Source organism: Mytilus edulis, chromosome 12 (assembly GCF_963676685.1).
Source record: "Mytilus edulis chromosome 12, xbMytEdul2.2, whole genome shotgun sequence".
Classification (NCBI taxonomy): Eukaryota; Metazoa; Mollusca; class Bivalvia; order Mytilida; family Mytilidae; genus Mytilus; species Mytilus edulis.
Genome location: NC_092355.1, coordinates 29,688,576 through 29,715,748, shown reverse-complemented (window position 1 = coordinate 29,715,748; position 27,173 = coordinate 29,688,576). Strand labels below are relative to the sequence as shown.

The 27,173-nt window shown below is 31.7% G+C and overlaps 2 protein-coding genes across 2 annotated transcripts in view; one reads left to right on the top strand and one right to left on the bottom strand.

Annotated features, from left to right (window-relative positions):
* The window catches only part of LOC139498222 (uncharacterized), a 294,491-nt gene that overhangs the window by 128,520 nt on the left and 138,798 nt on the right, over window positions 1-27,173 (top strand). The gene's annotated exons all lie outside the window — the stretch shown is intronic.
* On the bottom strand, window positions 84-26,887 carry LOC139499253 (uncharacterized). Its single transcript, XM_071287926.1, has 8 exons — window positions 26,045-26,887; window positions 15,538-15,841; window positions 14,992-15,087; window positions 14,480-14,776; window positions 12,681-12,731; window positions 5,573-5,977; window positions 4,082-4,153; window positions 84-97 (listed from the first exon to the last, which is right to left on the bottom strand). Exons 1-8 carry the CDS (start codon window positions 26,705-26,707, stop codon window positions 84-86), a joined length of 1,902 nt encoding a protein of 633 aa, XP_071144027.1. The 5' UTR covers window positions 26,708-26,887.

The window sequence follows — 27,173 nt, the reverse complement described above, 5'->3', positions numbered from 1 at the left end:
GATGGTATTATTGTCGTTGATAACTCCGATTATAAGTAATTGTGTTCTTAAAAATTTGAATTAATTAAATAAGATCTTCTAATTCATCTCATAAATCCTGTAATTAAAAACCAATTGGTCAGAGAACAATTGAAGTATTTCCACATCAATTTATAAATTCATTGAAAAGAAGCTAGTTCCTGTTAACTCTAAGTTAAAATTGGCATACAATCACTTTTTCCATTTACTTTTTAATGAAATAAGGAAGAAAATTAGCTACTTCTGGTGAAGTAAATGTCATTTCCGGTCTCATGAGATATCTACTTTTACCCTGATTACAAAAATATATAGTTTCTCTATACTTTTTCCTGTTAACTAGGATATAATTGACCACTTCCGGTTTATTGAAAACCACTTCCGGTTTATCGAAGGTCATTCTAGTCTTTAAGGATTAGTTTATGTATCTAAATTACAAAATAAATGGATTACAAGTACTTTTTCATTAAAGAAGTGCAAAAATTGCTACTTCCGTTTTCTTAAGGAAACTTCCAATTGTCATTTTTCAAGGTCATATGTCACCCAACGTTTTGTCAAAGGTCATATGGCTTTATAATGAACCAAGTTATAGTAACAATCAATGAACCTTATAATTATCAAAGGCACTAACGCCTATAATATGTTATTCGATTGTACCAGACGAAATTAAACATATCTTCATTACCATAAAGCAATCATTTTACACTTGTTCTTTAATACATATCTTTTAAAGTGTTGGAGAAAATGCAAAAAACAAGAAAGAGTCACAATAGAGAACTTGTCCGTGACCTTCACCTCATTTTCTAAGTTTGGGCCTAGGGGCCTCATATAAAACATGCCAGGGTTATATGGTTAATGGTTTATATTTTAAAAACACATACCCACAAATTCATTTCGTTATGGTAAATAAATCATATAAAATTACATCAAATCGCTTCAATTCAAATTAGCCAAAAAAATCTCAGGTTGTAACGAACAATTTGTACAAGAAATTTTGTCAATATCTTTTTTTTTTTTTTATTAAAAAGGAGATTATAACATAGTAAATAATGAGATTATCTTACAAAGAAATAATGTTCGACTTTTTAGAAAATTTAAGAAATCTAAAAGCGCGCACAAGAAAACAAAAGAGGGACGAAAGATACCAAAGGGACAGTCAAACTCATAAATCTAAAACAAACTGACAACGCCATGGCTAAAAATGAGATAGACAAACAAACAACAGCACACACGACACAACATAGAAAACTAAAGAATAAACAACTCGAACCCCACCAAAATACTAGGGGTGATCTTAGGTGCTCTGGAAGGGTAAGCAGATCCTGCTCCACATGCGGCACCCGTCGTGTTGCTTATGTAATAACAAATCCGGTAAATAGTCTAATTCGGTAGGTCACATTCATGAAAGGGAAGGGGATTGTAGTTACGACGTAAGGAACATATTCGATATCATTTGGGAAACGGTTATTCCATAACGGTCAACCAACTCGTGATGGCGTCCGTAAAATTTATGTTGGGTTTGTTTCAACTTCACCATTTGGAACTCTTAATTAATAGCTTCCTTGTGAGCAGCAACCCTCTATCAAGAAAATCATGATAGGAAATGCAAGCACGGGAATATCGTATCAATAAGGAGATATATACCCCGTATGCAGGTGCTGCTGGAATTTTGCTACTTAGAAATGGAAAGTTCACAATTGGAAAGCTGAAATCATCTCTTTTGTCGTAAAGTTTTGTTTTCAACCGACCCTCATTGTCAATTTCTAGATGTAAGTCAAGATATGAGGCCGACTTAACTGTATCTGTAGTATCTTTTATCTCTAGCTCGATGGGATATATGCCTTCCACAAAGTCACCAAATTTTGAATTATTTAGTGAAAGAACATCATCTATATAGCGACAAGTAGAGTTAAAGGATATTGCTAACTTCTTATCTTTCTTCCTAAGAAGTTCCTGCATGCAGTCAGCTTCATAATAATAAAAAACAAGTCGGCAAGTAGAGGGACACAGTTTATTCCCATTGGAATGCCGACAGTCTGTTGAAAAACACGTCCTCCGAACGTAACAAATATGTTGTCAATCAAGAAATCAAGCATCTTGATAATATCAGTTTCAGAAAAATTTTTGTTCGAATCAGAGTGATCCTTTACAAAGTAAGATTTATCCCACCCTAAGACAAGATACTTGTATCTAAGTTGGCCATACGAAGCAAAGCAATACCAACTACTTCAATTTGTCTTTTAGTTTGGAATGTGGAATACTAGTGTAAAGAGTAGAAAAGTCAAATGTTTTAATACTGTTACAAGATGAAAGAGAGTTAGATTGTATGTACTCTAAAAGATCTTTGGATTTTTTTAGTATCCACATCTGATTCACGCCCCCTCTAGAATAGGCAGTTTCACAATAACTTTGAAGCCCGTCTTTGATTGCTGATAAAATAGATGTTAATAATTTAGAAAGAGGTTTCGTTGAGCACTTGGAAGACCCAGCAATATACCGTTGTTTGTAAGGACACTTATGTTGTTTAGGTATCCAATACAGTGATGGCAGATCCAGCTCTTCATCTTTGGTTGAAATTCCACAGGAACACAGAACAGACCTATGATTATCCAGGATTTTTTCTTTGGTGAGTGTCGTGAGGGTATATGTTGAGTTTCCAAGTGAATTGTTTAATACCTAATTCGTTTATCAAGCAGTTAATGTAATGAGTTTTACATACAAAAACGATGTTGTTTGGGGCTTAACTATACGATACAATATGAGAAATATCTAAGCGACATATTACGAAACAAGCATTTATGGCAAGAACAAAATTTGCCGGAAGAAAAAAAAAACAATTAAAGGTCTTTTAACATCAATTAAAATATCGAACTATGAAAATTCAAGTTGAAATATCATATCCAGCGTGAAATGATAGCTTATTGTACACTTATTCCCAAACTATTTGGTCTCTATACATTTTTTTCTAAATAAGGAAGATACATTGTTACTTCCAGTTTGAAATTTGTCACTTCTAGTTTTATTTGATAGTTTACTTGATACTGATCCCAAAAATATATTAATCAATATACCTTTACATTAAAACAAGTACAAAAATAGCTACTTCTGGTTTACAAAAGATCACTTCCGGTTGATTCTTCCATAGCAAAGTGTCTTGTAACGTAATGCAAAAAGTCTATGGCTTTATCATTTATAAATATGAGGTAAAAGCAAAGATCAAAATCTAGATCGTCAATTTAATCTTTAACCTTGAGTTCAATTTCAAGGTCATAAACCAAAGGCTTCAAATCAGAAGACCATAGGTCTTAATTATATACGGTTATGAGTTATGTCACTATATGCCTAATTTAATACTAGAGTGGAGAAAACTTCAATTTAATGTTAGCGTACCTTTTTAACTAGTAGGTACTTTGGTACTGACATGATTTAACAAACCTTTGTAAAATTGTCTGTTTTATAAATTTTGACATTATTAAGAAACTAAGGTTTCATCTCCCTCAGGGAAAGTTGACTTTAAAGGAATTAGGCTATTTATTTTAGGTATTTTTTACCTATAGCTCTTCAACGGTTTCGGTACTTATACCTTCTCGGATTTCAAATGTTTGGCTTTGATCGTTCCTGATGAAGGTAAATCCAGAAAAGCACTTCTGACGCATCAAATTATAAAACGTATTGTTTTCAATTTTTCAACTAAAATTCATGTGTAACAACGTGTAACAACTTACAATTAAGTAAAAATATGTTGTCGATATCTTATATGGTTTTTAAAAAGAATTGAAAACAAGCAAAAAAATAAAATTTAAAGTATGACCTTTTTGACCTGAAAACATTAGGAAAGATAAAACGCAAATAAAAATAGTTCATCTTCATGTAACATTACAAATGATAGAATGTAAATTATATAATCAGAATGTTTATAAGGATTTTTTTTAATCATTGTATATTATTGAAATATGTTTTATGAATTATAACTTCAAAAAAGCAGCAAATGTGTGTTTTATCAATCGATAGCAATTTGAATAAATACATGTTTTCACGACATCTTCCTTGTCCAGTAATTACTTACCTAAGTTCTTGCATTTTTCGCAATCCTTAATGATTTCATCTTTTTCTTTTTCCAGTGCTTTTCCGGAATAATCTGTCAAATTATAAAAAGATATCAAGATAATGCATAGCATACAGTGAATAAAGAGAGACAACTAGAAATAAACTACGGTGTACTTGGATTGTTATTTTTTAATCTTTATTTAACATTTTATACTTTCGGGTAAAATTGTGTGCACGACGATTATGATTGAAAGCCTTATGTTGAGTTGTATTTCAAAATTAGCCAAACCTCCCACGTTTAATGGTAAAGAGAACCGAATCTGTATTTGGAGTTAACAATAACGTGTGGAAATCATTATGCATTATCATTATGATATTAAAAATAATCATTTTAATCACAAACCTGAGTCTATCAACATACTTCAATTGTTCTTGCGATCAAAATTTATTATGTTCAGAAAATATATTTTAAACGGCTGTCTTTATTTATATGGAATACATTTATGCTTATCTCAGGTCTACTTTCTTTTGGTATTCGAACTAAACTTTCGCATGTAATAAAACACTTTGAGTAAATCAATTAAATTGAAATAATGGCAGTAGTAAACAAGCTATGTATGCTTCATTCTAAACATCTTCAGAAGGGATAATAATCAAGCATTTTGATAATAAAAAAATACTTCAATTTATACAAAAAGTATTGCATAACGAGTCCTGACATATTCTCATTTCTTGAAACATACATTACTCATGACAGTCAAGCATTTCCTTAATGGTGATGATTTATACTGAAACAAGAAACTTATCTTCAAAGGTTTACAAAAGCTCAAAACTTCTGTGTTATAGGTGACATATGACACGTTATACTGGTGGTATACAAAAACAACTTCTCTTCGATCGTAAATCACGTATCAACAACCATGACTTGTTATCTGATTTAAACTTGTTCTACATATCTTTCAAATGCAATGGATTTTACCACCACGCATTCGATTTGAAATGAACATCTACGTATTTACCTTCTGTGTCTTATTGATTACATAATTTTCTTCATGTACTTTTCTCTAAACCTTCTCTCGGACAAATGAATGATTCCAATTAAATGAAAGTTCATACCCTTTGCATCGTTATACGCACTGTTGATCAAAGCAAAAACGAAGTAGCAGAAAACAATGTTTACTTCTAAAATACTGTGGATTCATTATATTTCGTGGACTTCGTGGGTACAGGGAAACCACGAATTTTAATGTTCAACGAATTGCAAATTTTTTGTATGATTAAATGCAGACTTTTGGAAAACCACGAAATCAAATATTCACGAAAATGCAAGTTTTCCTCAATCCACGAAAATTTGTACCCACGAAAATAAATAAATCCACAGTAATCTTTTTGATTCCGTCATCTCTTCCCGAATGTGGCATATCGAATCAGACTGAGTGACATGCAAATGTTAAGGTTTACCTCAGGACTAGGCAAATAACGTCATCAAAATTAAAAAAATGTAACTCACCTGGTAGTTTATTCTTCAGAATATCTATGAGTCGTGGGAACCAAAGATGCTCGCAGGTTGTGCAGTTAATGAATGGATGTTTCCGTAAACTGGAACCAATTTCATTAAGATAATCCAATTCAACAGCTATGACGGGCATATCATCCGTTATATAGAATTCATACTGTTTATAGTTCTCCTTTGTTAAGGTTACTATGACTGCTTGGAACTTGCTTAAATATAGGCCCAGTCTTCTTTGTAATGGAAAACCATTCAGATAATCTTTAGCGAGGATAGAACACTGAATATCATATTTTGTTTTTAACTTTGTCGACATGCTCTGTACCCATTCAATTTCTTTTTCATCGTCTCCATTCAAAAAGGCTACATCGAATTTCTCAGTATGTAATAAGTGTTTTTTATCTCCTATAAAACAAGATTACAATATAAAGTATTTGAACATCCGTGAAAGATGAACTTCTACATTTTACTAGAAACTTCCGTTGTAACTTTCTAGGACGTTCCATTTCTTGATTGTTCTAGAAATTTCCATGACAACTATATATGTGGGACTCTAAAGTGCGATGGTACTCTAAAGTGCGGTGATCACGCTAAAGTGCTATGGTCTACGCTAAAGTACGATGGTATATCACGCTAAAGTGCGATGGCTGTTTGTTCGCTAAAGTACGATGGTTTATCACGCTAGAGTGCGATGGACTAAAAGGGTGATGTTAAAGGGCTTTAAGTATTACAGAACACGGATTTTAAAAATAGTCTTCTTGCAAAAGCTAGTACAAGATTTTATTATATATTTGATAGGCTTTATAATTACCGGTAGGCTTAAGTGATCATTGTTTTAAATTAAGAAGAACGACCACGTAATAATTACAAAAATGGTAATTTAGGTGTGACAAAAATCTATATATCCTGTATATGTTTGCTTTTTTAGATTCAGGCCGGTATCACGTATTTGGATAATTTGTGTAGCTTGCCATTTACACAGTCTATCACAAATGTGAACATCTCCTCTCAAAGTCGTCGCATCATAAACAAAAAATGATTTCAATGTATCCGTTGGCTTCAAATAGAAACAAGATAAAGGATACTTATGCGTATACTTTTGTATCCGTATAGTAAGATGGTCGACTGCAAGACACAAGTCCTTCTTCTAGGACCGAAAATCCCACATTTGTTTCAGCCGACAAAACATGGTTATCATGTTTAAATTGAGTAAGTCATGGACATTTGCTTTCAAGTTGTTAATCAAATATTCTACATTTATCTTTCGGCATGTTCGTTTTTTGTTTGTATAAAAGACTGTTCGCGTCATAATCCATACTACGTTTATTACGTCACTCTATACTTTCGCGGACCATCGCACTTTAGCGTGTGTAGGCATCGTACTTTAGCGTAGATCATCGCACTTTAGCGTGACCATGGTACTTTAGCGTCCCCATCGTACTGTAGAGTCCTACATATATATACAGACACTAAAGTTAATCTCGCAAACTTAGACATCGATAGACATTAGTATTCACAGCATTTGGATTGACACTTTTATTCTACAAACAACATCATACTTGATTGTGACCTTAGTAGTGAACGTAATATTCAGATTGCATTCCGAGAAAATTTCCGGATACAAATAAAGACAAAAGATTGGACTCATATTTTGACAGTTAAGTTGACAGTAATATTTGTTTAATACTTCTTGTAAACTTTTGTATAATAAATCTTGCGAAATTTTGTAATTGATTTGAGTCTTTTTTTGGCTACAATTTAAAGGTGATTTCTGACCGTAACAACAGTCAAACTCATAAATCAAAACTGAACTGACAACGCCATGGTAAAGTTATATGCACAAATGTCTGGTTGGATTGTAGTCATATCACAATGTATATTTGTTTGTTTATTACGTTATCAAAACTCAATAGATGTATCATCTTTCCAAGTGACATTATCCGTGTAAGTGGGAGAAACTTCGACATATGCTTCAAAATTAACATGAAAAAAGAAACCAAAATTTCAGTTCATCAAAAGCGTTATTAATCAACTCGTAGGCATAAGAAAATACTGTTGGTAAAATAGTTATCAAATGTACCAGGATTATAATTTAGTACGCCAGACGCTCGTATCGTCTACATAGGACTCATCAGTGACGCTCAAAATATTTATTTATCGGATATGTTCTTTACGTCGTAACTACAATCCCCTTCCCTTTCATGAATGTGACCTACCGAATTAGACTATTTACCGGATTTGTAATCACATAAGCAACACGACGGGTGCCACATGTGGAGCAGGTTCTGCTTACCCTTCCGGAGCACCTGAGATCACCCCTAGTTTTTGGTGGGGTTCGTGTTGTTTATTCTTTAGTTTTCTATGTTGTGTCATGTGTACTATTGTTTTTCTGTTTGTCTTTTTTATTTTTAGCCATGGCGTTGTCAGTTTGTTTTAGATTTATGAGTTTGACTGTCCCTTTGGTATCTTTCGTCCCTCTTTTATAAAGCCAAACATGTACAAAGTAAAAGACATACGAAGGAAAAAGTTAAAAACCAAAAAAAACAACTCCGAGAAAAATTCAAAAACGGAAAGTCCTTAATCAAATGACCAGATGACAAAATCAAAAAACAAAAACATTAAACGAGTGGATAACAACTGTCACATTCCTGACATGGTACAGACATTTTCTTTAGTAGAAAATAGTGGTTTAAAACTGATTTCATAGCTAACTAAACCTCTCATTTGTATGAAAGACGCGTAAAATTCCATTATACTTAAAAAATGATGTGTGAAGAAAGCAAACAGTCAACATTGTGTTTTAAACTTGATCATTATTAATACAAAGAAATATGCCAATAAAGAAAACACAAGAAGGCATATAGGGAAAACACGTCAACAAAAACAAAAGACAAGAATACAAAATTGTACATGTATCATAGGACAATAACAAAACGACGGGATACATAAGTACAGAGCAACGTCAAATGAATATTCAAATAAATATAACAAATGTTTGCACCTGTTCTAAGTCAGGAATCTGATGTACAGTAGTTGTCGTTTGTTTATGTAATTTATGCGTGTTTCTCGTTTCTCGCTTTTTTATATAGATAAGACCATTGGTTTTCCAGTTTGAATGGTTTTACACTAGTAATTTTGGGGCCCTTTATAGCTTTTTGTTCGGTGTGAGCCAAGGCTCCGTGTTGAAGGCCGTACATTCACCTACAATGGTTTACCTTTTTTTTTAAATTGTTATTTGGATGGAGAGTTGTCTCATTGGCACTCACACCGCATCTTCCTATATCTATAAATAGTAAAAGTTATAATTTACAAAGACGAATAAAAGAACACGATCCACGTTATTAAGATGATTAACAACGTCAAACTTTAAATTTCAAGACCATCGTGAATTGTCTTTGAAACTGACACAGATTTTTTTTTATCACGGTCTTAGTATCCTCCGGTGAACCTTTTTTTTACAAAAAGAAAAAGTTTATCAACATTCTGCTGATGACATTTAACAAGGTCTGAGTAGCGGCTGCAAGCTCTTAAACACCGAATAGGTTTGAAATGTATATCCAAATCATCTCGTTTTTAATGGAAAGGACATCATCGATATTTCTGAATGTGAATATAATGATCAGGATTCTTTGATATTCTTGTTTTAAACAATGGTTTAAATGAACTCAGACTCATATGCATATAAGAACAGGTCAGCAGGAACAGTTCGTTCCTTTAAGAATTACGACAATTTGTTGAAAAAGTCCACCTCCAAATTCAACATAAATATTGTCAGTAAGACACTCTAGCTTACTTACTTCTATGTGTAGTATGTTTTACCTTTTTCACTATCAACATAATACGCCATATGGTATCATAAAGAAATAAATGCATTGCGTATTCTACCATTTTTATGTTGAAAAGCTGTGTGGGTTCTTTCTATTAGACTATTTTTCAATTTCACATTGGTTAAAAGTTCTGATAGAACTAACTTTAAAGATAGATCGAGATTTAAAATTATCCAGAAGTTCTTTCTAGTTTTTTAGAATTTACATGTGGTTAATACCGCTTCGCGAGTAAACAGTAAAAGCGTTTCTGAAGATCATCTGTCACTGCGGACAATTATTGTCCATCTAATTGACAATTCTTTTGTCGATTATGCAGATGTATATAGATGAGTCTAAATTGAAAACTACGTTCAATCATATGATTCTGTTGGATACAAACCGCATTTTTTTATTATATTTGTGCATGTTTAACAAATTTACAGTTTACAGCACAAACAACATTTTCTAAAAGACCAAACAAGTGAAAAGTATTTTAACAAAACGCATTTGACTGACAGGTCGAACAACGGATGTTCTAAAACCCTACTGACTGCCATTGGCGATTGCCAAATAAATTATATATTTGGAGTTACTTTTTAAAACCATAAATCAGTTTTTCTTGTCTATCTACAATATGTTGTCGGTATTTTTAAATTCTCAACTTATAAACGTCATTATCGTATTTCTTACATTATTGAGATTTTCATTATACCATACGCGTTCAGACAATATTTTGAAAATATTTTAAAAATGTGAAAGTAGAATAGATGTATCTTAAATTATAATCCACGAACCTTTAAGAAATAAGATATGGGCGGATAAATGAAAACTGCATTGTTATGATTGAATATCAATTATTTGCTAAATCTTTGTCACATTTTCGATCAAATCACAACCAATACATCTTATTTTTTACTTATTGGCGATTTGCATTATTCAAAAAGATGTTTCTCATATATTATTTCAAGCGGTTGTCCATTTAAGTGTATATGGCATAACATCTTGGCCACAATTTTATTGTGTTCTGCTTAGTATTAAACTTATATAAGATCCATTTTGTTACATCTTGTGATCAATTTTATTTGGCAATCGCCAATGGCAGTCAGTAAGGTTAAATAACATCAGTTGTTCGACCTGTTAGTCAAATGCGTTTTGTTTAAATATACTTTTGCTCTTTATTGGTCTTTTAGAAAATGTTGTTTTTGATGTACTTAGACCCTTTCATAACGAAATTTGTTTTACATGCACACGTATAAAAATCGCGGTTTTTATCCAACGCAATCAAAGGTTTGAACGTAGTTTTCAATTTAGACTTGTTTATATTATTTTCGTTTGGGCTTGTATCATATTTTCCCTCCGGTTTATATGATCCGTTCATCCTATATTGACTCTTCAAATTCAAGAGTCTATCTTAAATTGAGGGTAAAATACCGTTTCGATTCCTAACATCACTTAAAAGACATTCATTGTCCATTTCGGGATCTGGTGTACAAAAAAAATATTGACACCTTGCGTTTGTGGCATAACATCTTGGCCACAATTTTATTGTGTTCTGCTTAGTATTAAACTTATATAAGATCCATTTTGTTACATCTTGTGATCAATTTTATTTGGCAATCGCCAATAGCAGCCAGCAGGGTTAAAGATCATCAGTTGTTCGACCTGTTAGACGAATGCGTTTTGTTTAAATATACTTTTTTACTTTATTGGTCTTTTGGAAAATGTTGTTTGTTTTGTATTTAGACCCTTCTACACTCATAAAAATTGCAGTTTTTATCCAACGTAATTATAGGTTTGAACGTAACTTTCAATTTAGACTTGTATATATACATATAAAATATAATTATTTCTATGACTGTATCTTACATTAATTTGTTGGATCCTTTACTATAGATAATTTAGCTGATCTGTAAAAATAAAATCTTCATGCCTTATATATCATGTACTGTAGTACGACGATAGACTAAAACTGATGTGAGCAGGTAACATGCACACGGACACCGAAAGCTTAATGTTTATGAAGCCCAGGTGGTCGAGTGGTCTAGTGCGCCGGTTACAGTGCAGGCGATGTGGTGTCACGATATTTCAGTAGCATGGGTTCAAATCCCGGCGTGGGAAGAACAAAAAGTTTGCGAAAGCAAATTTACAGATCTAACATTGTTGGGTTTATGTTTAGACGAGTTGCATATACGGAATGTACACAGCCATGTATCACCAACACTGCTGGTGATAAGATGGATAAATCTGTTGTAGAGTTGTCACTGGTTCAGACGCACTTATATATATATATATTGTCCAATTCGGGATATAGATATAGGAAGATGTGGTGTGAGTACCAATGAGACAACTCTCCATCCAAATAACAATTTAAAAAAGTAAACCATTATAGGTCAATGTAAGGCCTTCAACACGGAGCCTTGGCTCACACCGAGCAACTAGCTATAAAGGTCCCCAAAATTACTAGTGTAAAACCATTCAAACGGGAAAACCAACGGTCTAATCTATATAAAAAAACGAGAAACGAGAAACACGTATAAATTACATAACCAAATACATAAAATAGCACTAATGCAAAGATATGCATAGAATAAGATTCAATAATAAGAATGTACTTAATACAGTTTGCTTTAAGTAATACTCGAATTCATATGAAATTCATATGGATTATTACAAAACACTGTTAGTAAAAGTTAAAACCATACGTCTACAATTTAAAGAACATATCGCGATAGTCCATGCCATCAGGAAATTTCGTAGATTTTGAGGACAACTGTCAAGTACAGGAGTTATTGTACGTATGCCTGATGTTTTTGCAAAACCATCTAAATATACTGGACTTTTGTTTTGAAGCGATTCGCTGGTTCAAAGACACTTACATTAAAATGATAAAATACAGAAACTCTTGTTTGTAAAAATGATTTTAGAAAAAGTTGTTTGTAAAAGTTCAAAACTAAATTGATGAATAGGGTAACTTTTCGAAAAATGTTTTATTTTTTTATATAATATCTAGCCAATTAAAAAGATCATAACCATAGCTTTATCGTATTTGTTCATACGTGTGCTTTAGAAGTTGCTTTTCAATTTGATTTGCGTTGGATTCTTATGAGCACGTATCCCTTAGTTTTGCACATATTATTTACGAATTCTGTTTAAAATATTCACCTATGATAACAGAATACTACAATCATCTTCCTGATCGGTCTTTACTGGTACAAGGCAATCTAACAATGATCTATTGTACTATTCCTCTTAGCTCGGCTGTGAATGTTATCGGCAAATTAAGATAATTGTTATAAACATACCTGAATTCGGTTGACGTAGATCTACATGCGGGAGTTCACAACTTATAGACACTGCAAAACAAGTTAAAACAGTTTTATTAAATGCACATCTGGCGAAAAAAATGGCAAGCCTGTTATCTCTGATTGGTTTTTAATCAATCTTTATTCTTGCGAGTGTTGTACAGTTGTCATGATATTTTACTTTACTCTACTTTGTTATGATATTGCGTTAACCACGCTATCTTCATCTACATACTCAGATGTTATTTTACATAACACAACTTCGGACAAAATGCAGGTAGGACTATAGACTCAACATAGAAGCAGACGCTGATTGTAGCACTTTAAGACAGTTAAACATCAATGTGAAAATATAGAACAATTTAACAACATAACAATTGGATTACATTGTGATACCACTACGAAAAAATATAGATACGTAAGGTTGACCTGATAATGACACTATGACCTTATAGGGGGAAATGGAATGGTGGACAATTAGTGTCAGATAATATGTAGTAAAGCACGTGCTGTTAACAAAGTTCCCTATGAAATATAATAAAAGCGCTGAGTCAGAAAGGCGAGTAAACAGCTATCACATCTGTTTTCTGTTGGCGTATGATTTTATTTTTCGCTTTTGAACGAAAATATGAGCATTTTAATAAATTCCATTTAAAAAATTTCCCTTACGAATACAATATATAACAATGTTGACAATTTTATTAGTTTCTATGCAACTTTTTCATAAAGTTACAAAAGCTTCAATACGACTTCCAATTCTTATTTAAAAGACCTCAACTCCTCATCGCAATGTCTTTATTATTTTTGATTTTGATATGTTATGTGTTTAAAGAATAATTGTAGAACATATATACTGAATTCAGGACTTGACTTATATGAAGTGATGTGAACGTGTTTTCTGTTTGGCTGTTTGATGGGTCACAATGGGGAATCAATGTATAGTGTAAAGAGTGCTGCGTTGCCCTCTGTACGTTAATAAACGAGTGTAACAACTCTTACAGGATCCCTATGAGGCTTCGTTCGGGGCAAAAATAAATGGCAAACATGAACGGCTTTGCCTCTTCCTATATACAAGGTGCTAGGACGTGTCGCTAGAATATGTCACCTTTTCAAGCTTACAAATATGTGAATAGGTTGGGAAAACTATTAGAAATAAATAATGAAGTCAATGAAGTTCCCACAACTTTTTTATCTGTCCTCTTTCTTGGTGTTCCCGGCTGTTTTTATCAACCAATGCTTCTCTTTTGGTCATTTAGTATTCCACTTTTACATAACAGACCATCAAATGCCACATAAAACCCAAACAAGATTGGAAAGGTAACATTTTTACCTACGCAATATATGAAAAGGTATTATCTTTTTACATTGAAAGGGTGGTGTAATAGAACACAAGCAGCACCTCCTATCACTTGAGTTTTTAAGTAGCCCCCCTCCCACCCCGAGGGCTTTATCAAAATCATCATCGTTTTCAAGTGGAGTCCTAATTTCCTGCACTTATCCCGGTAGAGCACTACCTTGCAGAATCTCCTTTTTTATATTGTTAATTGGTTTTTTGAATGAATATGAATGACACATTTGCCACTAGACATTAGGGAAGCAATATATTCTTTGGCATTTCAAAAGATACTTTTAACGTATACATATTGGATTTGTAAACAGTTGATATTGAAACATTTTAGGACCTTTATTTGATTATTGTAACAAACAACTTACTTCGGTTTAGGACTTAGTAAAGAACTCATGAACTCTCCTTTTATTTTATTTTTGTGCAAGGTTATACGTTATTAAATTTCACAAACCTTCATTAGCATTCAATATATGAATCTTGACGTCAACACGGCTACGTATTTCTGTATTGATATCACAGTCTTCAATCATTTTTGTAAGGAACGACATGACTGCAGCTTCAAATACGTTAGCATCACGAAGTACACTTGCCGCTATTGTTGTCAACATAATCAAGGAGCCTTTCCTCACAAATTTTATCTTGAACAATTCATCTTTCTGTGATAACCTTCGTAGAGTTGCTACTACAGCTTCGAGGTCACAGTCCTCAGGAGTTGATATTTGCCAAAGGACAGGACTTTCCATTGCATCTAAGATTAAGAGGGTATTAATCTTATCTTTTATACCATTAGAAAACACAATTATATTATTAGAATAAAACGTGTTCATTGATTTTTGTATATTTTGTTGCTATCGGTAAAAGTTATAACATTTTTTCTTTTTTCTTTTCTTCATTTCTTTTAATAACAACACCTGCCGGATATCAAATATATGTGTGAAGGTACTGGTGTTAAAGATATTATACCTGAACATGCTCCCTCGGGTACGAGAACGTTAGGTCTTTCATACCTCACGAACATCTCTAAGTTCTTGATTGTTCGTGAAATTTCTACCAGTGTACCTAAAATGGATTTCAAATTCAACAAATGCATATGATAAAACATTTATTGTATGCATCTTTAATTGACTGTTATCTTAGCATTTGGTTAAATTAAGAATAGACGGTAAGGAATGTGTCAAGGAGACAACAATCCGGGAAAAGATCAGAAAGACAAACCAAAGGCCATCATGGGGTCTTCAACTCAGCTAAATAATCCATCCAAATAGAGCTGTCTTTTCTTGCAATTTTTGGTACTGTTTCCCCCACTGAGTTAAGCCAAAAATTTAAGAGAAAACATATTTACAAAAACAAAAATGACAAAATGTACTACCAAATAATCATGGAAAAAATATCAATAATTAAACAGCTGTTCCATATTATCAAATGGTATCGTGCTGTTTACCCTTTACAACTTAATCTAAAACATCATAGCTTTCCGAACATAACGAGAGAGAAAAGATAGATCCTAACCTTGTGTTTTCTCTTGATTTTCTTTTACTTCTATTCTAGTCTCGTGCAGTTCGCTTCCAATCTTTTGATAACTGTTTTCTTGAGATTTCCTTACTTCTTTCATTTCTTTATGTAGGTGTTCTTCTGTATTTTGTATCTTTTCTGATATCGCTTGTTGCGCTTGTGCTGCATAATGACTTGTTTCTTCAGTCGTATGCTGGTTGATAGCATCTGTTTTATTGGTTAACTCCTTTCTAAGTCTAGTTTCCATGCCATTTATATTAGCAACATTGTTATTAGAGCTGGATTTCACTTCTTGTAATACCTATTTTCAAAACAAACTGTTTTGAGAACACACAAAAAATTAAATGTCATTGTAAGGTCTTTAACACAGAGCCTTGGCTCAAACCGAACAGCAAGATATAAAGGGCCCCAAAATGACATGTGGAACCATTCAAACGTGAAAATCAACGGTCTAATCTATATAAAATACGAGAAGCCAAAATTTGCTTATGAACCAACCAACAAACGACAACTACTGAACATCATTTTCTGGCTTAGGACATGTGCAAACAAATGCAGTGGATTTAAACGTTTTAATAGGTACCAGAAAAAATTAAAAACAACACGTTTAATAAAATCTGGCGTCCGAAGCGCTTTTCTGGAGTTACGTTCATCGGGAACGCTCAAGGGCATACATTTTAAATCCGAAGATGTATACATACCGAAAATCGTTGAAGAGCTATGTGTCAAAAATACCTAAGATAAATAGCCAAATTCATCTAACGCCTACTTTGCCTGAGGGAGTTGAAACCTTAGTTTCATGATAATTTCAAAATACCAACCTTTGCCCTGATTTGAAACAGTAGTGTAAAATCACAATATGAAAAAGAAATAATCTTTGTTGTTAATAAAGTTTTATTAGGCTTTATTAACAAAAATAACGATAACATCATTTCTAAGTAACTAATTAGATTAATACATTTGCAAGTAATCATGATTACAATGGATTATGAATAACACATTTGATTTACGTTCATCGGGAACGCTCAAGGGCATACATTTTAAATCTGAAGATGTATACATACCGAAAATCGTTGAAGAGCTATGTGTCAAAAATACCTAAGATAAATAGCCAAATTCATCTAACTCATACTTTGCCTGAGGGAGTTGACACCTTAGTTTCATGATAATTTCAAAATACCAACCTTCGCCCTTATTTGAAACAGTAGTGTAAAATCACAATATGAAAAAGAAACAATCTTTTTTTTCCATAAAGTTTTATTGGGCTTAATTAACAAAAATAACGATAACATCATTTCTATGTAACTAATTAGATTAATACATTAGGCAAGTGAGCATGATTACAATGAATTATGAATAACACATTTGAATAATGTTAATTTTTTAAATAAAATTTTTAATTGTAGCAAATTTTGAGAAATGATGCTATTTGATAAAATTTCTACAAAAACAAATGCGTGAACCATGTCAGGTATACGTAAGTTGTTTGGTGTATATGAGACTTCCCATTTTGAATTTTCCTGGGAGTTCTTTTTTTTGTAATTTTTTTTATGTGTCATCAAAAAATAACTTCAAAATTCGTCCATCTAGTATACCAAAAAGAGTAAACATGAACATTTTACACTTTGTCATTCTTAATCTCTGAAATTTATTGACTTCGATTAAATAAGAATTCTAAAGAAGCTTGGTTTTTACAGATTGTATATGTGTTTGAGTACCAGTGAAAAACATATCTTAAATTGTTATAGTATTGCTTGACATCTTAAACAAAAGTACAAAAATTACAACTGATTTTTCAAAATTTCAGTTTGTGCTAATAAGATTATTATTTCTTTATCTTTTATCATATTGCCTTGGTACTAGTACACACTTTTGGTAATAAAAACAGACCTTAATTTGACAATTCAAATGTGACACCTGGGACTACTATAGTTACCATAATAGTCCCAGGTGACAATAATTACAATATTAAAAAAGGATTCTGATTCCGGGTTAAGGAAAAAATATAACTAAATAAAACAGTAATCATAGAAGGTATAAAGGTAACAGTAGTATACCGCTGTTCAAAACTCGTAAAGCGATGGACAAAAACCAAAATCGGGGTAACAAACTTAAACTGAGGGAATCGCATTAAATATAAAAGGAGAACAACGACACAACATTAAAATGTAACACACACAGAAACGGACTAAGCATTAGACAAAATCCGATGAGAATAACAAATATAACATTTACATCTTTAAATTGTGAACATATTTATTATACTTTTTACTTAGGCTAAACTGGGACTTTCAATTTTTAGCAAGGTAAATAAATGAAATATGTCTACAATAATAATACTAGCATTATTAACAAACGGTTGTTCATTGAAACAAAATTATCAATATGAAACAGAATTCAATATTGTCTTTTCTTTTTAATAAAAAAAACAGCAACAGAGAATGATAAGCCTTTCACTTCAAATATCAACTATATAAAAAAAATGAAGATGTTTTAAACCCATAAATTTATAATAAATATTAGCATGATTTCATATTTCTGTTTGATTATTCAATCAAACTCAAACTCAAACTCAGGGTCCGTTTCGTGAGATGTGTCCAAATATTTGAAGTTGTCTTTGTACATTGTATGTCAAAATATTACAGCTGTACATATTTATATAATTTAGGATTGTTTTCATTGTAATCACAATGTGTTCAAAAAGTAATCAAGATAATAAGGTATTGTGAAAGTATTGGTTAAACTAAACTACATGTTTTTCGATTATTGGCTAATAACGGATAACAATGATTACTTGTTTTCGCTTGTAATCGATTTCAGCTAATTAATGATTAGAGTTACCCGAAGTTTGGTCATGAGACATATCCCTCTACTTTTTCATAAAGCAGGCACTTAAGCATTGGTGAAGTCTTACTACAGTATAAACTATAGAAGTGCAAGTATGCTAACTAGTCTTAGTATATTTTTAAGAGAAAATCATAACATAGAAAGACACAATATAAAATTAAAATTAACAATTGAAGGTCTTTTTACATCAAAGAAATTTTGAAAAGAAGTTTAATAAGTGTATACTGATGCGATACATATATTGTTTTGATATGCTTTTGAGTGAAATAAGGGAGATAATTTGCTACTTCCGGTGAAATTATTGTCTTTTCCGGTCTCATATGATAGCTTCTTTCACAATGATTTCAAAAATATATAGTTTCTATATACTTTAGCCTTTCAAACAGGAGATAATTAGCCAATTCCGGTTGACCGAAAGTCATTTCTAGTCTTGAGTGTTAGGTAATTGTTTTAAAATTACAAATATATGAATTCTGGGTACTTTTTCATGAAAAAAGTGCAAAAATGGCTACTTCAGGTTCTCTCAAGGTCACTTCCGGTTGTCTTTATTTCAATATAATATGTGACCCAACCTTTTGTAAAAGGTCATATAGCTTTATAATAAACCATATTAAAGTTATAATCAATTATCCTTATAATTTAACATTTCAGGGACAATAACTCCTATAAGATGCCATTGGATTGTTTCAGACCAAATGTAAGATATTTTCATTACAATAAAGCAATCATTTAGCACTTATTCTTTAAATATATCTTTAAAAGTGTATGAGGAAATGCAAAAATTATCAAAAGTCCAAATTTATAATTTGACCTTGACCTTTGACCTTGACCTCATTGTCTAAGTTAAAACTAAGGGGCCTCAAATAAGATTGTTCCAGGGTTATACGGTTAAAGGTTTTTGACAAACAGACACATTTATTTTGTAAAACAGACACATTTATTTTGTAAAACAGACACATTTATTTTGTAGAGGTAGATAACTCCTATAAAATTTCATCAAATCTCTTCGTTTGACGATATCTTTTTTTGCTACAAAGAAGATGCACACATTTGATAAACAGTCAATAGGAAGATAACTCTTACAAAGAAAATTGTTTGTCTTAGCAGGGTGAAATTTAAAAGCGCATAAACTGTATGACACTTTATAAGAAATATCTAAGCGACTTATCGCGAAACAAAAGTTTCAAACTTGACGGAAGAAAAAAATAAAAATAACATTAATAATTTAAAACCATTTGTTCAGATACAATTGAAGGTCTTTCCAAAAAAAAACCATTGTATTTTAATATGAAAGTTGTAAAATTAAGTTTAAAATGTCATTTCAATCGTCAAATGATAGCTTATTGTACGCTGATTCCAACAGTATATGGTTTCTATACAATATTTTTTTAAATAAGGAAGATAATTTGTTACTTCCTTTTTGAAAACTGTTACTCCACATGTTCCAATAGTATTTGAATATTTACTTGACACTGCTTTCAAAAATATCTGGTTCTATATACTTTTATATTAATAAAGTACAAAAAATAGCTACTTCCGGTTTACTCAAGGTCACTTCTAGTTGTATTTTCCATGGTTAAATGGTTTGATACCTTTTTTGCCAAAAGTCTCATCGCTTTATCATGCATACATATGAGGTAAAAGCAAAGGTCAAAATCTAGAACATCAAATTAAGCTATGACCTTGAGATCAATTTCAAGGTCATAAACCAAGGCCCTCAAATCAAATGACCATAGATCTTAATTATATTTGCTTAATGAGTTATATCACCATACACGTATTTTTGAATACAAAAGTGGAGAAAACTCCCTTTTACGTTCTATTTACACTTGCGATCAAAATTTACGTGTTACGACATGTCGCAACTAACAATTAAGTAAAAATAATTTGTTGATATTTTATCCGGTTTTTGGGATTAAGTAAAAATAATCCAAATTCAAAAATAAAATATGACCTTGACCTTTGACCTTGACCTAATTTTCATTTTTTTTGGACCAAGGACCTCAGATCAAAAGATCCTAGGTTTCTTTCACTTATGGTTTACAAGATAGAAATGTATATCACTTATATCAAATCGGAAGGGGAAATAACTCTCATATGGAGTGTTCATATTGCTTCGTTCAAAATAGGACAAATCATGCAAAGGATATAACAGGCAATTTTTTTAAATAAATTTGTCGTTATCTTTTACAGTTGCGAAGGAGTAGTGGACACAAGGAAAAGTATTCGGTTAGAAGGGTAACTTTCAAAAGCACATATACTGTTCTATATCATATACAAAATATCTGAGTGACATATTGCGAAACAAATATTTATCGCAAGAACAAAATTAGGCGAAAGAAAAAAAAGAAGACCTAATAAGAATTAAAAACCAATTGTTCAGAGAACAATTGAAGGTCTTTTCACATCAAATAGATATTGAAAAGAAGCTAGTAACTGTATTCTGATGCGATACATATATGGTTTAATTATACTTTTGAGTGAAATAAGGGAGATAATTTGCTACTTCCGGTGAAGTGATTGTCTTTTCCGGTCTCATATGATAGCTTCTCTCAAACTGATTCCAAAAATATATAGTTTCTATATACTTAAGCCATTCAAACAGGAGAAAATTGGACACTTCCGGTTTATCGAAAGTCATTTCTAGTCTTGAGTGATAAGAAATTGTTTTTAAATTACAAAATATATGAATTCTGAGTACTTTTTCATGAAAAAAGTGCAAAAATGGCTACTTCCGGTTCTCTCAAGGTCCCTTTCGGTTGTCATTTTTCGAGGTCATATGTCACCCAAAATTTTGTAAATGTCATATGGCGTTATAATGAACAATCTGGAGGTAATAATCAATTATCCTCATAATTTGACATTTCAGGGACAATAACTCCTATAAGATGCCATTGGATTGTTTCAGACCAAATGTAACATATCTTCATTACAATAAAGCAAACATTTAGCACTTGTTCTTTTATATATATCTTTAAAAGTGTTTGAGAAAATAAGAAAAAGTCAAGATTTAGAATTTGACCTTGACCTTTGACCTTGACCTCATTTTCTAAGTTAAAAATTAGGGATATCAAATAAAAAGGTTCCAGGTTTATACAATTAAAGGTTAATGAGTTTAAAAAACAAACCGACAATTTTTTTTTTGTAAAGGTAGATAACTCATATAAAAGTTAATCGAATCGCTTCGATCCAAAATAGCCAATAATTTTTTGAAAATGTAACGAACAAGTAACAAACATAATTTTGACGATATTTTTTTTTACGAAGAAGATGCACACATTTGATAGACAGTGAATACGGAGATAACTCTTAAAAAGAAAATTGTCTGTCTTAGCAGGGTGAAATTTAAAAGCGCATAAACTGTTTGATACTATATAAGAAATATCTGAGCTACATATTGTGAAACAAAAATTTCAAAACTTGGTGTGAAGAACAAAAAAATAATTAAATACCATTTGTTAAGGGGAACATTTGAAAGTCTTTCCACATCAAAGAAATTATGAAAAGAAGCAAGTTTTTTCATACTGAATCAATAAATAAATGGTTTTTATAAACTTTTGAGTTAAATTAGGGAGATAATGTCACTTCCAGTGTCATATGATAGTTTCTGTAACAGTGATTCCAAAAATATAAAGTTTCTTTATACTTTAAACTTTTAACCGGAATATGATTGGCCACTTCTGGTTTATCAAAAGTCACTTTTGGTCTACAGTGATAAGTAAAAGTATTAAGATTACAAAACATATGGATTCCGAGTATATTTTTCATAAAAAATGTGCAAAAATGGCTACTTCCGGTTTTTTCAAGGTCATATGTCACTTAACATTTTGGTAAGGGTCATATGGTTTTATGATGAACCAAGTTGAAGTAATAATCAATAAACCTGATAATTACACATTTCAGGGGCACTAACTCCTATAAGATGCCATCAGATTGTTTCAGACAAAATGTAACATATCTAAATTACAGTTAGGCCAACATTTTGCACTTGTTCTTTTATATATATCTTTAAAGGTGTTGGAGAAAATGCAAAAACAAAGAAAAGTCAAAAATGAGAACTTGACCTTGAACTTTGACCTTGACCTCAATTTCTCAGTCAGGACTTAAGGGCCTCAAATATTCCAGGGTTATACGGTTTACGAGTTAAAAAAAAATAACGACAAATTTATTTCGTAAACGTAGATAACTCCTATAAAATTTCATCAAATCGCTTTGATCCAAATTAGACAAATATTCCTGAGGATGTAACAAACAAGTTAGAAAAAGAAAGGAGTAGGTCCGGTAAGGACCGATTTTGGCCTTAAATTTCAAGTTCATCTGACGAAACATTTTGACCACTTTTTAAACACTAAAGTGTCTATTTTATTTGATTCAATTAGTTTATGAGAAAGATTTTAACTGATTAGGCATTAAAAACGATCCGATTCCAGCTCAAATATGAAAAAATCTACCAAATATGCCGAAAAGTGTCACTTTTCGGATGGTTTTTGTCAAAAATGAAAGTGGCCGCATCCGTGTTCATCCTCAACCTTTATATATGTTATGTATTATCATCAAATACAACTTACATTTTAATATTAAGGATGAACACGAATGCGGCCACTTTCGTTTTACACGGAAACCGTGTAAAATTTGACTAAAATGCTAGAATTGTGAAGATTTCAGTAATTTAGCATGACTTACTGGTGCTAGTACCCGATATATGTGCATTGTATTGTCAAAAACAGCCCATATTAATGTAGTAGAAGCATTCTACTGTCCAATAGATAACTAAAAGTGTACATTTTAACAATTTTGTAAAACTGCTTAATTTTGGGGCCAAAAAGGGGTCTTACTGGACCTACTCCTTTGTCAATATCTTTTTTTTTTACGAAGGAGATGCACACAGATGATAAACAGTAATTAGGAAGATAACTCTTACAAAGAAAATGGTTCGCCTTAGCAGGGTGAAAATCTAAAAGCGCATAAACTATACGATACCATATGAGAAAAATCTAAGCAACATATTGCGAAAACATTTATCGCAAGAACAAAATTTGGCTGAAGAAAATAAAAAAAAATTAAAAGCCAATTGTTCAGATAACAATTTAAAATCTTTCAACATCAAAGACATTTTTATAAGAATATAGTTTCTTCATACTGATGCGATAAATAATGGTTTAATTATACTTTTGAGTGAAATAAGAGAAATAATATGCTACTTCCGGTGAAATAGATGTCACTTCCGGTCTCATATGATAGCTTCTTTCACACTGATTCCCAAAATATATAGTTTCTATATACTTTTGTATGTAGAATGGGAGATAATTGGCCACTTCTGGTTTGTTGGAAGTCATTTTTAGTCTTCAGAAATCAGTGTATGTATCTTAATGACAAAATATATGGATTAAGAGTACTTTTATATGAAAAAATTGCAAAAAAGGCTACTTCCGGTTTTCTCAAGGTCATATGTCACCTAATCTTTGTACAATGTCAAATAGCTTTATAATGAACTTAGTTGAAGTTATAATCAAATAACCTCATATCAAGACATTTCATGGGCACTAACTCCTATTAGATGTCATTCAATTGTATCAGTCTAAATGTAGCATATCTTTATTACAATAAAGCAGACATTTTCCACTTGTTCTTTTATATGTATCTTTCCAAGTGTCGGAGAAAAAAAAATAAAAAGCAAGAGTCACAATTGAGAACTTGACCTTAATATTGACCTTGGCCTTAATTTCTTAGTTAGGACCTAGGGGTCTCAAATAAAAATATACCAGGCTTATACGGTTAACGGTTGATGAATTGAAAAGCAAACCGACAAATTTATTTCGTTAAGGTAGATAACTCCTATAAAATTTAATCGAATCGCTTCGTTCCAAATTAGCCAAAAATTCTTGAGGATGTAATGAACAATTTGTAAAAAGATATTTGTCCCTATCTTTTTTTGTTACGAAGGAGACGCACTCTGATGGTAAACAGTGAATAGGGAGATAACTCTTACAAAGAAAATGGTTCGGCTTAGCAGGGTGAAATTTAAAAGCGCATAAACTATACGATACCATATGAGAAATATCAAAGCGACATATTGCTAAACAAACATTAATCACAAGAACAAAAATTGGAGGAAATTTTTTTTTTTATTAAGAACAATTGAAAGTCTTTCCACATCAAAGAAATTTTGATAAGAAGATAGTTTATTCATACTGATGTGATAAATAATGGTTGAATTATATTTTTGAGTGATATAAGGGAGATAATATGCTACTTCCGGTTAAATGAGTCAATTCCGGTCTGATATGATAGCTTTTTTCACAGATTTCAAAATTTTTTATTTTCTATATACTTTTGTATGTATAATGGGAGATAATTGGCCACTTCCTGTTTGTTGAAATTCCTTTTTAGTCTTCAGTAATCAGTTTATGTATCTATATGACAAAATATATGGATTCTGAGTACTTTTCTATGAAAAAATTGCAAAAAAAGGCTACTTCCGGTTTTCTTAAGGTCCCTTCCGGTAGTCATTTTTCAAGGTCATATATCACCTAACCTTTGTACAAGGTCAAATGGCTTTATAATTAACTTAGTTGAAGTTATAATCAAATAACCTCATATCAAGACATTTCAGGGGCACTAACTCCTATAAGATGCCATTAAATTGTATGAGACTAAATATAGCATATCTTTATTACAATAAAGCAGACATTGTGTACTTGTTCTTTTATACATGTATGTATCTTTCAAAGTGTCGGAGGAAATGCAAAAACAAGCAAAAGTCACAATTGTTAACTTGACCTTGACCTTTGACCTTGACCTCATTTTCGAAGTTAGGACCTATGGGTCTTAAGTAAAAATATTCCAGGCTTATGTGGTCAATGGGTTATGAGTTAAAAAAACATATCAATTATTTATTTCGTAAAGGTAGATACAAATGTACCTCCTATCAAATTTCATCGAATCGCTTCGGTCTAAATTAGCTACAAATTTTATGAGGATGTAACGAACAATTTAGAAAAAGAAATTTGTCGATATCTTTTTTTGTTACGACGAAGATGCACACATTTGATAAACAGTGAATGGGGAGATAACTCTTACAAAGAAAATTGTTCGTCCTAGCAGGGTGAAATTTAGAAGCATATAAACTTTACGATACAATATGAAAAATATAGCGACATAATGCGAAACTAATATTTATCGCAAGAACAAAGTTAGGTCGAAAAAATTAATAATAATAATAATCAGAAGAAATACAATAGGTCTTTCCACAAAAAAGTGGAAAGACCTTATAATAATAATATTCAGAAGAAATACAATAGGTCTTTCCACAGAAAAGTGGAAAGACCTTATAATAATAATAATCAGAAGAAATACAATAGGTCTTTCCACAAAAAAGTGGAAAGACCTAAAAACAGTTGAAATGACTTAACACAATCAAAAGACGTAGTTACACTAATGAACGTACACAGAACGAATACATTTTATGTATGATACAATACAGATACAACATTATTAATTAAAACCGCTGTGAAATGTTTCACAATTTCAGAAAAACAACAACCCAGGAAAAACAATTCAGCCTTTTACAATAATTTTATACACAGGTAAATGAAACTAATTGTGTTGTTGGGTATAACTAGCTTTGATATTATAACATTATCTTAAATATACTTACCTTTTCAACGTTACTAAGTAATTCCATTATCTCTTCCTTCTCCAGATCAACTTTGCGCAAGTACTTGATTTGTTTTTTCATGACACCTTTATAAGAAGGAGATGTTAGATCTACTAGAGATTTCTCTAGTTCTGTCCATGCTGTATTTAGAAAGGTCATGTCATAACAGTTTGCAGAATGAGCATGACAAATCTTATTTCTGTTTCTTTTTATTGTAACCAATGCTGTATCCTCATTTGGTAACAAAGTCGCAAAATTCTGAAGGAGAAACGATAATGCAACAGTATCAAGTTCATGTATACCAATATTTCGTTTGACGTATTTATGTAGACACATTTGTACAACCTTTCCACTATTTCGAATAATATGTCCCGTATGTTCAATACCAACATCATCATAAAGCTTTTCAAAGATCCAGTTGTCCATATGCCCTGTGCGTTTGAGAGTGCAACCTGCGGGTAGACATGCACAACATAATAACTTCTTAGAATGCCAGAGATGAAATAAGTCGTGTTTTTTATCATCAAGAAACCTTTCAAAATTTCCGCTGTATGTTTTTAAAAGTTTATCCTCAGCAAAAGGCACTAAAACATCAGCGCCTGTATCGATAACACATTTATAAAGGCGTAATAATTCCTGCGCTTCCGGAGTGTTGGTACTCATTGTAGTGGGGAAGTTTGATAAATATTTGTTTAAATGCTACACTGATATATGTATCAATATATTCTATGCAGTGAGACACGTAATATTTAGAAAAAGCCTTCAATCATTTACTTCACAAATGTTCTACCTATTGTAAAGTTCTTGTAACTGTAGAATAGCCCACATCCTGTCATATTGTTCCTTTAATAACAAAATGAATGTCTGTTAATTCTGAATTCAAAAACATTTGATGCAATAACAATGGAAAACAGGAGTGAAACATTCTATTAACATAACAATCATAGCTGCCCAACAGTTTCGCTAACTGTTGAATTTAGAGACAAATGGTTTTAGTTGTATAGATACGCAATTGTTTGAATTAGTTTCTTTGTTATGTCTACCTTATGTTCCTATGATTATGTTAACTTTGTTAATTTTTTTAGCAACTTAAATATTTTTATGAGATCATTCAGCGACGTTTATTCGA